Raw genomic sequence first — 12500 nt, 5'->3', positions numbered from 1 at the left:
CTTGATCTGCTCCCAGAGCTGTAGCCGGGCGGGGCCGCTGGGAGACAGAGCTACACACTGCCTCCACTTTCATTAAAGAGACTGCATTTATATATAGAGAGAGGAAGGGGGAGAGAGCGGGGTAGAGAGAGAGAGAGAGAGAGAGAGAGAGAGAGTGCAAGGGGGAAGGATAGAGAGAGAGAGAGAGAGGGGGAGAGAACGGGGGAGAGAGAGAGAGAGAGAGAGAGGGGGAGAGAGAGAGAGAGAGAGGGAGAGAGGGGGGGAAAAGGAGAGCGAAAGAGGGAGATGGAGAGGGAGAGAGAGAGGGAGAAAGAGGGAGGAGGAGAATGAGAGCGAGAGGGAGAGGCAGGGGGAGAGAGGGCGAGAGGCAGAGAGAGAGAGAGAGAGAAGGGGAGAGACAGAGAGAGCGAGACAGCAATGGTAATGACAGAGAGAGAGAGAGAGAGAGAGAGAGAGAGAGGGAGAGAGAGAATATAGTTGAGGAAGGCAATCAGACAGACAGCGAGAGGGAGAGCGAGAGAGCAAGGACGAGTCAAGTGAATAACACTTAAATAATTGACTGACTTATACTAGAGGTCCAATAAACGTAAGGGCGCCGGTTCCAACGCCGCGGCGAGGCGGAATAGCCTTCAGGTGGAGCTCTGCCCAGCGGCTCGGTAAAGAAGATGAACAGCCCCCGGGTCCGGGCGCCCAGCGGGGGGGGGGGGGGGGGAGACGTATGGAGGGGTGGCTCGCGGTCGCCCAGCCCTTCACAAGAGCGCCCATACAGGAGGCCTTTAACAGTCCAGGCACAGGCTAAGAGGGGGGAGACAGCGGGGGAGAGGGGGGGGTCTGTGAGTAATGGCGAGGGAGCTTTTGAGACAGCGAACTGATCAAGCACATCCATGTGGGAGCGTGGAGCTGGCAGGTAGGCGGTAAGGCGTGGTGGTGGTGGTGGAGGTGGTGGTGGTGGTGGTGGAGGTGGAGGTGGTGGTGGTGGTGGAGGTGGTGGTGGTGGTGGTGGTGGTGGTGGAGGTGGTGGTGGACAGGCCGGCCGGTGCTGCGACGGTTTATGAACCTCGGTCCGCCGGTTCCCCTCTGTCGCGGCGGCCGTACCACAGAGCCCTAAATGGCAATAAAGCCGACAGGATGGGTTCACTGTGATGTACGGAGTCCTCGGAGCGGAACCGACGGGGGCAGCCTTAGACCCACCGGAGGGACCGATGGGGGTTAACAGGGAGGGGGGCGGCGGGGGACGGGGGGACGGGGGGAATTGTTTCAGGCTTTTTTTCTCTCTCTCCATCTCAGTGTGTGTCTCGCTGTCTCGCTGTTCCTGGTTGTCTCCCCCTCCTCTGTCTCTCTTTCTCTCTCTCACTCCCGAGCTGTCTCTCTCTCTCTCTCTCTCTCTCTCTCTCCCTCTCCCTCTCTCTCGCTCTCTCGCTCTAGGCTCTCTTTCCGGTGTGGAAAAGTACAGCACCTTTCTCCGACGCCACACCCTCAGAGCCTAATTGGCATATAAATGCTAATATTGTGCCATGACACTCAGGACCTAAGGTGTCAAGCCGTTGATTAGAAAGACCCTAATTGGTCCTTCATTGTGTGTGAGTGTGTCTGTGCGTGTGCACGGTGTGTGTATGTGTGTGTGTGTGTGTGTGTGTGTGACTGTGTGGCTGTGTGTGTGTGTAATATCAGTCATTGCTGTACCTGTAGATTAGAAACCAAAGCACAGCTTGAACACATTAAATAAATCATTAATCCTTAATTAATCATAAGATTGGTCGGTTTTCTCTATATATTCTTAACCATATCTAAAGATAATAATTTTATCAAATCGCAGAACTGAGATAAATGAGCGCAAGCGTCATCTTTTAAACATTGAACCCTTTAAACATTTAAACAGCTATTTCATCTATAAAACACCTCTATACCTCTCCACCTGTTTACCATTAGCTCACCGTGTAGCGAGTGGTCCCCCTGACGGAGGAGCTCCCTGACGGAGGTGCTCGCTGACGGAGGTGACGGAGGTGCTCTCTGAGGGAGGTGCTAGCTGACGGAGGTGCTATCTGATGGAGGTGCTCGCTGACGGAGGTGCTCTCTGACGGAGGTGCTCCCTGACGGAGGTGCTCCCTAATGCAGGTGACGGAGGTGCCCCCTGACGGAGGTGCTCCCTAATGGAGGTGACGGAGGTGCCCCCTGACGGAGGTGCCCCGTGACGGAGGTGCCCCCTGACGGAGGTGCTCTCTGAAGGAGGTGCTCTCTGACGGAGGTGAGGGAGGTGCTCCCTAATGGAGGTGACGGAGGTGCTCCCTGACGGAGGTGCCCCCTGACGGAGGTGCCCCCTGACGGAGGTGCTCCATGACGGAGGTGCTCTCTGACGGAGGTGCTCCCTGATGGAGGTGACGGAGGTGCTCCCTGACGGAGGTGCTCCCTAATGGAGGTGACGGAGGTGCTCTCTGACGGAGGTGCTCCCTAATGGAGGTGACGGAGGTGCCCCCTGACGGAGGTGCTCCCTGACGGAGGTGCTCCCTGACGGAGGTGACGGAGGCCAGGCAGGCTGTAACAGGGATGAAGGACACCAAAGGCCTCAGCTCCGGGTCGCCTGGGTTTCCCACCATAATGGCGTCGGCCATTAGAGCCAGCGGGCGGTAATGGCAAAGCGGTGTCCTCAACACCAGGAGCCCAACGGAAACAAAACTTCTGAGTCCCAATGAACTGCAGACGTCGGCACAAGATAGCGCTCATTATGTGCATTGTGGAAGACGCGGTTCCTGTCGGACGCGGGGAAGGAGACGGTGGAAGCTATTATTTCCATAGCCAGAAGCTAGCGCGGCGGCGGCGGCGAGAAGCAGCTTCTTAGAGAAGCTTCTTAGAGCAGCTTCTTAGAGCGTCCCCCCCCCCACGCCAGCGAGCAGAACAAGTTCATTAGCAGCCTGCGGTCCCCCAGCGACCGCACAACACCTCGAACACCGGTTCACATTCTGCTCACTTCCTGCCCAACGCGTTTTGATGTCGCAATTAAAGAGCTAACGAGGCTGCTGTCCAGACCTGACGCCACAGAACTCGGATATTATATGACACGCCGTGTTCCTTTGATTTCAATTAAAAAAATTAATTAGTACGCCGCTCGGTACATTACCCTCTTACTTCCAACCGTACGTTAACGTACATTTAACCTGACACTCTTTATTACTTTATTCTTAAATTCCACCTTCCTATTTTTTAACCTGAGCGTCTTCTATTCTATTATTGTACAATTGATCCTGTGAAACATTCACGTTAAACAGCCAATCAAACAGAAGCCAGTGTGGTCCGGTTCGGCCTGTTGATGGAAGTCAGCCGGACGCCGGCCTTAGTCGGCCGTCTCTAAAACACACGAGGGGAATAGAGGACTCGATGGATCCTTCCCAAACTGACCCTCCCGGATCACATTCTAACTATAAATATTCACCGGCCATGCCAGCTCATCATTCCAAAGGGCAGCCTACATATCGGTTGTGAACCATAAATCTATTTAAAAAGGTCATCTAAGTCAACACAAATCTTAGGATGATTTATTTGACATCAAGAGGCGGTGCGTTTTTTCCTCCTCCTCCTTCGTCTCCTTCTTCTTCTCCCCCTCCTTCTCCTCCTCCTTCTCCTCCTCCTCCTTCTCCTCCTTCTTCTTCTGTTTCTCCCTCCCAGGACCTGAGGCGTCCTTCCTCCCTGATGCTCTCACCACACCACCAGCGGCGGCGGAGCGGTCCACGTCAGCGTCTGGTGAAGGTCTGTGCTCCACGGGGCCGGGGAGCTGATGGACTCTGTGTCTCTGTGTCAAACATCCGTCTCGCGGCCGTGTACACGGCTTCGCTCTCCATCTCATCTGTCTCCTGGAGCGTTTTGAAGGATCGCCCATCTCGCCAATCTTCCTCCAGCCTGCCTCTCCTCCGCCACGCTTTGTCCAGGTGGAGGTATCTATCAGTCTGTCTTGTCCTGATCAGCCTCCACCCTGTGTGAGCCTCTGTCGGAGTTCTGCTCCCCTTCGCTCTGAATACGTTTTAATCTTGTCTCTTTTCTTGACTGCACACACACACACACACACACACACACACACACACACACACACACACACACACACACACACACACACACACACACACACACACACACACACACACACACACACAAACTCCAACACACACACACATCAGCACACACACAACAGCAGGCATGCACACACACACACAGATAGACACACACACACACACACACACACACACAACAGCAGGTACACACACACACACACACACATCAGCACACACACACAACAGCAGGCATGCACACACACACACACACACAGATAGACACACACACACATGCACACACACGGATAGACACACACACACACACACACACACACACACACACACACACACACACACACACACACACACACGTGCATTCATCGATATGCACAATCACGCCGCCAAACTTTTGTGCATTCTATATTTAGAATAAATATTCAGACACGGTCGCCCAGAACTAGATTCCTCTATCTCCCTTGTCTGCGTTGCATTGAGCAAAATAATTCCTTAATATAAACAGTATGAGACAAAATGCTCATTGTTCCAATGATGGCTGCACTCCTATCGCCCATTTTCCTAAAGGTAACCTTTGTGTGGGAGCTGGATCACCTATCCCCACCGCCCAGAACAACATCTCCTCAAGGTTGTGTCTCTACTTGTGTATTCGCTAGGGAGCCGTCCATGTTTGTTCAGAAACTGAGGACAAGATTGTCACTGAATGAGGTTAAATAATTTAGTTGATAGAGAATATAATGGAAGAAAGTCACTTCAGTCAATAGCCTAGGTAAAGTGGGTGCATCGGGCAAATGGTGGGTGTGCGCGTGTGTGTCTGTTTGCCTGTGCCTGTTGTGTGTGTGTGTGTGTGTGTGTGTGTGTGTGTGTGTGTGTGTGTGTGTGTGTGTGTGTGTGTGTGTGTGTGTGTGTGTGTGTGTGTGTGTGTGTGTGTGTGCATACATACATGCCTTCTTGCGTCTTGCACACATACATGCAAAGTGAGTGTGTGTGTGTGTGTCTGCGTGTGGGTGTGCCTAATGGATGCGTGTGCGTGCCTGTGTGCGTGTGTGTAAGTGTGCCTAATGTATGTGTCTGTGGAGGAGGGGGCCAGGAAGAGAGAGGACCTCATCTCAGGGCGATGAAACATTTAACAGCAGAAGAGGACAGGAATGACAATAACCGCGCTGGTATGCGACAAAGCCAGACCCCCAATTATAGTTGGCATTTTCCCCCCCTGCCCTCTTTACCTACCGACACGTAGTCCCCCCGTCAAATCAATCGAACGGGAAGCAAATAGACAGGCTTTATAGACCCGCTCCGTCAAATAAAAGACCTACTTTACGGTGCGTGTATGTGTCCACGCACTCGTTTCTCCTTTCAATGTAGATGCAAGGAGACCCTCAACATAACCACACCCGTAAAGCCGGTCTGATGGAGAGGCCGGCTCTGATGGGGGGGCCGGGGCTGATGGGGGGGCCAGCTCTGATGGGGGGGGCGGGGCTATAGGGGGGGCCGGGGCTGTAGGGGGGGGGCCGGGGCTGACACTCTCTGCCTGAGCAGGTGTGTCTGTGTCTGGGCGAGAGGGAGACGGGAGGAGGCTCGGTGTGGCCGACGGATGGCAGACTGTGATGAATAAAGCATGGGGGCCCCGGGGTCACGGTGCTACGCCAGGGGCCGTGGGGCCCCGTCAACACCGGGCCCCCGTCCTGCCGCGGCCGCGCCCCGGGCCCCGGCCCCCTCAAACCCCCCCGATCTACCGCCGCTCGGTGTAGCGCACGTCAGACAGGGAGGGGTTCAAGTGCGGCAGGACGCTCCAGATGGACGCCTGCGTGGCTCGGGAGGCGGCGCCGCTTTTGTTTGTTCGTTAAGGTTGGAGTCAGGAGTCCCTCGGAGGACCTGCCGCCAGCTGGCGCCTTCCACACGTCACTCCGTCAGGAGACGAGGAGCACCGCCACGCTACACTGTCTCTCTCTCTCTCTCTCTCTCTCTCTCTCTCTCTCTCTCTCTCTCTCTCTCTCTCTCTCTCTCTCTCTCTCTCTCTCTCTCTCTCTCTCTCTCTCTCTCTCTCTCTCTCGCACTCTCGCTCTCGCTCTCTTCCTCTCTCTCGCTATCTCTCTCTCTCTCTCTCTCGCTCTCTTCCTCTCTCTCTCTTTCTCTCTCTCTCTCTCTCTGTCTCTGTCTCTGTCTCTGTCTCTGTCTCTCTCTCTCTCTCTCTCTCTCTCTCTCTCTCTCTCTCTCTCTTTCTTTCTCGTCACTGCCTCATTTCCCATCTGCATCAATGAAGTACATCTCATACATCAGATGTACTTTACACAATTACACCACACCTAAGTAAAGCACACTTTATAAAATGAAACTGCCCCGCCTCCATTTGGGGTGAACCTTAACATTTGTTAAATTTACTCCCCCCCCCCCCCCCCTCCCCCAGTGGGACACTGTGACCCTGTGGCCTCCCCATCCCCTGCCTCGCCCCCCCCCCCCCCCCCCCCAGTTTCTCACCTGCCCGTTCTTCTTGAGGTCGGCCCACATGCTGGTGCCGTCTCCGCCCCTCATCAGCACGTGGTAGCTGAAGAAGAAGATGCCGGGCAGCGGGCAGGTGAACTTGCCCGTGCTGGGCTCGTAGTAGTTGCCCACGTTGGTGACCACGTCGTCGAACTTCAGCACCTCGCTGCCCTCGTGCTGCTTGCGGAGCCCGGCGTAGAACGCGATCTTGAGGCTGTAGAGGGAGGGGACGTAGCCCCCCGGTCCGGGTCCCGGGGGCCCGACGGGACCCGGCTTACCGGGCTCTCCGGGGGGGCCTTTGGGGCCCGTCGGACCCGGAAGTCCGGGACTACCGCGGAACCCGGGTTGGACCTTCCGCCCCGGGAAGTCGGGGGGCCGGGGGGAGGCGGCGGTCAGCTCGCCCTGCGGGGGGGTGAAGGTGTCGCACACCATCTTGCAGCCGCCCAGCATCTCGTAGCGGCTGGGGGCCGCGCCGGAGCCCCCCCCCTTGGTGGTGTGGACCAATAGGGGGATGGCCACCAGCAGCACCAGCACCATGGCCACGCCGACCCCCGCCCCGATCACGCGCTTCTTGCGGCTGAGACGAGAGCCAGCCAGCGTGAGGAAGTCCTCCTCCCCCTTGGCTGGGAGGGCCGTGCCGGCCAGACTGAACCGGAGTGGGAGCGGACTAAGGGGTTCAGGGGTTCAGGGGTTCAGGGGAGGAGCGACGGAGGAGAGGTGGAGGAGCTGCTGCTCGGAGCCCGACGGCCGGGCTGGGAGGCGGGTGACGGGGAGTCAGGAGTCACGGGGAGAATAGCAAGTGTGCTTCGCCATCGCTTAGCATTCCACGCATTTAGTCCACAGTCCCTTCCTCTTCCAACCTCCTTAAGCGTCGCTCTTTATCCCGATCTACCGAGGTGCTTCATGATCTCTCAGGCCGGAGGCCGGGCTGCGTGTTCCTCTTGTGGGGGGAGGGGGGGGGGGTTGTGGACTGACGGCCTGTGGTGAGCCGGGGGGGTTGCTGGGTGGTCGGTGCTGGAGACGGTGGACTGGCGGTCTGGGGTAGAAGCGGCGCAGCCCGCTGGACGGTCCAGCGGTCGTGTTTATCCGGCCCTGAGACGGAAGCTCTGCTGACTGCGTGTCAGGCGCTGGGCGGCGGGCTGTCAGGTGGGGTCCACAGCGTTCCCTGTGGAGCTCATCTCATCCACCACATACAGAGAGGCTGCTCACCGCAAAAACAGAAATCCTTTTGTTCCTCTGCTTTGGTTTTGCTAAAGAAATCCGAGCTCTGAGTTGAATTCAATGCTTTGTTTATATTTATCAAGACGCTGTTTTCCGGAATCAATATGAAGGGTTTTTCCCATCTAGGATTTATGTTTAGGAGATAAATAGATAAAGGTGTGAAAACCTTTCTCAATTATTTTGGGGATAGAAATTGATTGATCCAGCTTTTGTGCTTTTATGCTCAGCCTCTAATTGTAGTCAGAAATGTTGAAGGCCCATCAGTTAATCTAGAGTAGAAGAGGACACACAAACACACACACACACACACACACACACACACACACACACACACACACACACACGAACACACAAAATTAGTATTCAGTATTCATGACAATGAATACCACCCTTATTTTGAAAGACTCATAATTTCTAGTAAATGTATGAAGTAGAATATTATCTTCAAAATATATCTATCGAATTTTCTATTGAGGAATGAAAATCGGTGAATTAAATTAATTTACAACAATTACTTACAAATAAATAAATATATATATTAGTGTAGAATTAAAATATATTTTCAATTATTTCTTCAACATTTAACTGTAGGCCTCAATAGTCGAAAGTAATTTAGTCACATTTAATTTGCAATAAACAAATATGACCAACTACTTTCTTCATTCTATTCAACGGCAAATGATAATGATAATTTAACTAGCATTATTTGCATTAGGTGCAGTGGTTTAAAATGTATTTCATAAGATAAATAACACAAAGATTAAAACAAACTTGTGAAGATCACGTATAGATATCTAACTTAGTTTACGGGTTAATCTTACCTCGCTCGTATACCTCGTTGATTTAATTTGTCCTTTAGTGTTGAATCTCCGCGGGCATGAAGGTTAGATTCTCCAAACGGGGAAACAAGAGAATCCGTTCAGACTGCGCGTCTTCATGCAGCACCGTGTTGCACGACACCGAGCATCAAAACACACGGAACACACGGAAACTCCATCCCTCCACATGTGTGTGTGCGGGGAAGCCAATTCCCCAAAGTAGCGTCTCGTATCTTCTGAAGTTTGGCGGAGAGCATCGGATAAATCTAACGACTTTCGCTAAGCCGATCCACCGTGCAGACTTTTGCGCGCAGAGCAACAGTTTCCTCACTTGTTGTAATCCGCCGGCTTTTCTCTCCTCAGCAATACCCTGCTCCCCCGCCCTCCCATCACCGACCAAGCGCGCACACACCGTCCCATCCCGCGCGACCTTTCCCAAATCCCATTTAACCAACAGCTGTTTATTCAACCCATTACATCTGTATAGTGTTGTGTTTAATATCCTGATGAATGTCGATGTAGGCCAATATTAATCAAATATATCTCTCAGCATATCAGATAATAATTACCAACACTGAAAGCATGTATGTTTATTTATCACACATTGTTTCTGCTGTTTGGTGAATACATTTCGACGTGTTGGTCGTTAGTGCTGCTCAGAGGAACGCTGGTCAGTAACGAGGGTCTGTAGCCTTCACATCTTATTAGAGGTGACAGACATGTTGCTACTGACAAGTGACAACCCCTCTAATCTGTATACGTGTGTTTGTGCGTGTGTGCATGTGTTTGTGTGTGTGTGTTTGTGTGTGTGTCCGTCCCGACGTGTGTGTGCGTGTATTTGTGCATGCGCGTCTGTTTGCGTGTGTGCGCGTCTATTTGCGTGTGTGCCTGCGTGTGTGTGGTACGCATTTGAGTGTGCGCGCGTTAGTGTGCGTGTTTGTGCATGAGTGTACATGCGTGCGTGTGTTTCTGCGTGAATGTACGTGCGTGTGCGTGTGTGTGCGTCTGTGTGCCTGTCTGCGTGCGTGTGTTTGTGTTCATTTAGGCACCTATCCCCTCTGAGTGCACTTGGACATGTGCTGTCACTTTCACTCCTTATTTATTCATCCCCTAACTTTGGGGGTTGTGAGAGCAGCAGATATTGAATATGGATCAATAGATCGCTCCCCAGGATGCTCTCTGTCAGCCCTAGCCCCCGGGCGCCCGGCCGCAAGACAGGGGCCACATTTGCATTTGAAGATGGAAAATAACGGCTGCTTGTCAGAAAGTAGGAAACTTATTTTGGCAACACTGGGTCACTGGTTCAGAGGCCTGTTAGCAGACGAGAAATATTGTTTATAGGCTCACGCATCCATCTCTGTGTGCGTGGGCATGTGGGTAAATCTGTGTGTGCGTGAGCATGCATGTGTGTGTGTTTGTGTGGGGGTGTGTGTGCGTGCATGCGTGCCTCATTGTGTGTGTGTGTGTGTGTGTGCATTTGGGTGTGTGTGTTTGTGCGTGCTTGTGTGGGTGTGTGCATGCATTGGTTTGTGTGCGTGCATGCATGTGTCATGTGTGTCTGCATGCGTGCAAGCTTGTAGGTGTGTATGCGTGTGTGTGTGTGTGTGTGTGTGTGTGTGTGCGTGTGAGTGTGTGTGTGTGTGTGTGTGTGTGTGTGTGTGGTATTCCAGGCCTATATCACACTGCCAGTTCTTTAGATTATCATCGCCATAAGGGAAGACAATTTAGCGAGATGAAGGGTTTGCAGCCCTATCAAATATTAAATACTCAGATGAATATCTTAGCTGTGATGGAATCCATAAGACTATGCATTGACTATGATATTTATAATTCACCGGCACTTCATGCTATGCATGACAAGCTGTTTCCGTCTGTTATGGTTATCAGAATGCGGTTTGTCAAAACATTGTCAATATCAACGACTTCCTCCACTCAGATCCATATCGTACAAGGTCGTTTTGAGAGAAATGTATCTGTATGAATGTGGATCTTTGAACATCTTAAGGGATTTTGTTCTTATCTGTCTGACTTTAGCAGCAAGGCATCTGACAAGAACATTTATTTCATTGCAATACTTTGATTACCCACTATCCGACAGCCATAATAATTTAGAAACACTATGACACTAATACACATTACCAACAGCCAAACAACCGTTGAAGAACCTGTTTGCGACATTAGTTTACCTATTAGCTTCAGGAGATACCTCTAAGCTTCAATAGTCTTTGCTGCAGTAGTTCGTCTACTAGCAATAGTCTACTAATGATATTCTGAAGAAAGTCTACTAACGATAGTCTACTAATGATCGTCTAACAGTAGTCTACTAACGATAGTCTACTGATGAAAGTCTACTAATGATAGTCTGATGATAGTCTACAAATGATATTCTACTAATTAAAGTCTAACGATAGTCTAATGATAGTCTCATGATATCGTCTAACAATAGTCTGCTACTGATAGTCTTCTGACGATAATCTAACGATAGTCTGCTTATGATAGTCTAACAATAGTCTGGTAACGATAGTCTAACGATAGTCTTACGATAGTCTACTAAAGATAGTCTAACGATAGTCTACTAAAGAGGGTCTAACGACAGTCTGCTAACAATAGTCCTGCTAACAATAGTCTGCTAACAATAGTCTGCTAATCGAAAGTCTTCCCTGGTGTATCCGAGGAGCAGAGCCCATCTTTAGAGTAATGAGCGACGGCAGTGTTTGTCTTTTGTGTAAAGCTTTGGTTCACGCGTTGATAATTACTTAATTAAGGAGCCTGTTTGTCTCACTAACGAACAGGTAATGATTGTTGATTTCCCTCGATGTCGTCTGTAATCTGTGAGGCGGGACACCTGCAGCACGTGCCACTCCCCTCCTGGGACGGTCGTGTAAACAGACAGCATGGCCGCCGGCAGACCGGCCCGGTTATGGCCGCGGGGTCCCGGAGATGGTGGAGTCCCTCTTAGGAGCACTCAATAGGCATGAGCACTGAGCCAACATTGGATTAGAGAGGTGAGGCCATTAACAGCCCCCGACAAGAGAAAGGTCTATCAGGGGCCAGGACACAGATCTTTATCCGACCCGATAGCACAAGGGCGAGAGAGAGAGAGAGAGAGAGAGAGAGAGAGAGAGGAGAGAGAGAGAGAGAGAGAGAGAGAGAGAGAGAGAGAGAGAGAGAGAGGAGAGAGAGAGAGAGAGAGAGAGAGAGAGAGAGAGAGAGAGAGAGAGAGAGAGAGAGAGAGAGACACACACACAGCGTGGGAACAAGATGTGTGTCGTGATGGAGAGAGATTGAGGTGGAGAAGGTAATTGAAAAGTGGCGGATGGTTTTAATGCTGTCAGTGTACTACATGACACTGTAGCATTTGCGTGTGTGTACATGTGCCTGTGGCTGAGTGTGTGTGTGTGTGCGTGCGAGTGTGTGTGTGTGTGTGTGTGTGTGTGTGCGTGTGCACGTGTGTGTGTGTGTGTGTGTGTGTGTGTGTGTGCACCTCCACCAGCCCACGCGCAGGTCTGATTATGGGCCTTGATTGCGAGTGACAGTGTGCAGATTGAGTCTCACAGCCCGTCTAATTCTCTCTATTAATGAGCAGCGCTCCACACTGCTGCCCCGGAACCCATCTATTAATCACAATTTGTCATCTGTCTTGTGCTCTTCGACTCCCCCCCCCACCCCCGCCTCCCTCCCTCTCTCCCATTCCTCCCTCACTTAGTATCCCCACTCCTGTGCCTTCCTAACTCCCCCCCTTCCATCTCTTCCTCCCTTCCTCTCTCCCCTTCTCTCCCATCCCTCCCTTACCCTCCTCCCTCCTCTTCCTCATGAACACTCCCCTTCCTTTTTCCCTTCCCTCCCTTCTCTCTCTCTCCATCCCTTGCTTAATCTTAATACTCCTCTCCCTCCCTTACTCTCCCCTTCCCTCTCTTCCTCCCTT

The 12500-nt window shown here is 52.0% G+C and overlaps 1 protein-coding gene across 1 annotated transcript in view; it reads right to left on the bottom strand.

The window, feature by feature from the left end:
• Positions 1-7488, bottom strand: part of c1ql4b (complement component 1, q subcomponent-like 4b) — a 12286-nt gene extending 4798 nt beyond the window's left edge. The window contains exon 1 of the mRNA XM_060068549.1: positions 6534-7488. Coding sequence (XP_059924532.1) covers positions 6534-7073 — 540 coding nt within the window. The 5' untranslated portion in view covers positions 7074-7488. The remainder of the gene's footprint in view (positions 1-6533) is intronic.
• Positions 7489-12500: the final 5012 nt, after the last annotated feature.

Source organism: Gadus macrocephalus, chromosome 13, assembly GCF_031168955.1.
Source record: "Gadus macrocephalus chromosome 13, ASM3116895v1".
NCBI lineage: Eukaryota > Metazoa > Chordata > Actinopteri > Gadiformes > Gadidae > Gadus > Gadus macrocephalus.
This window is presented reverse-complemented; position numbering and strand designations above follow the sequence as displayed.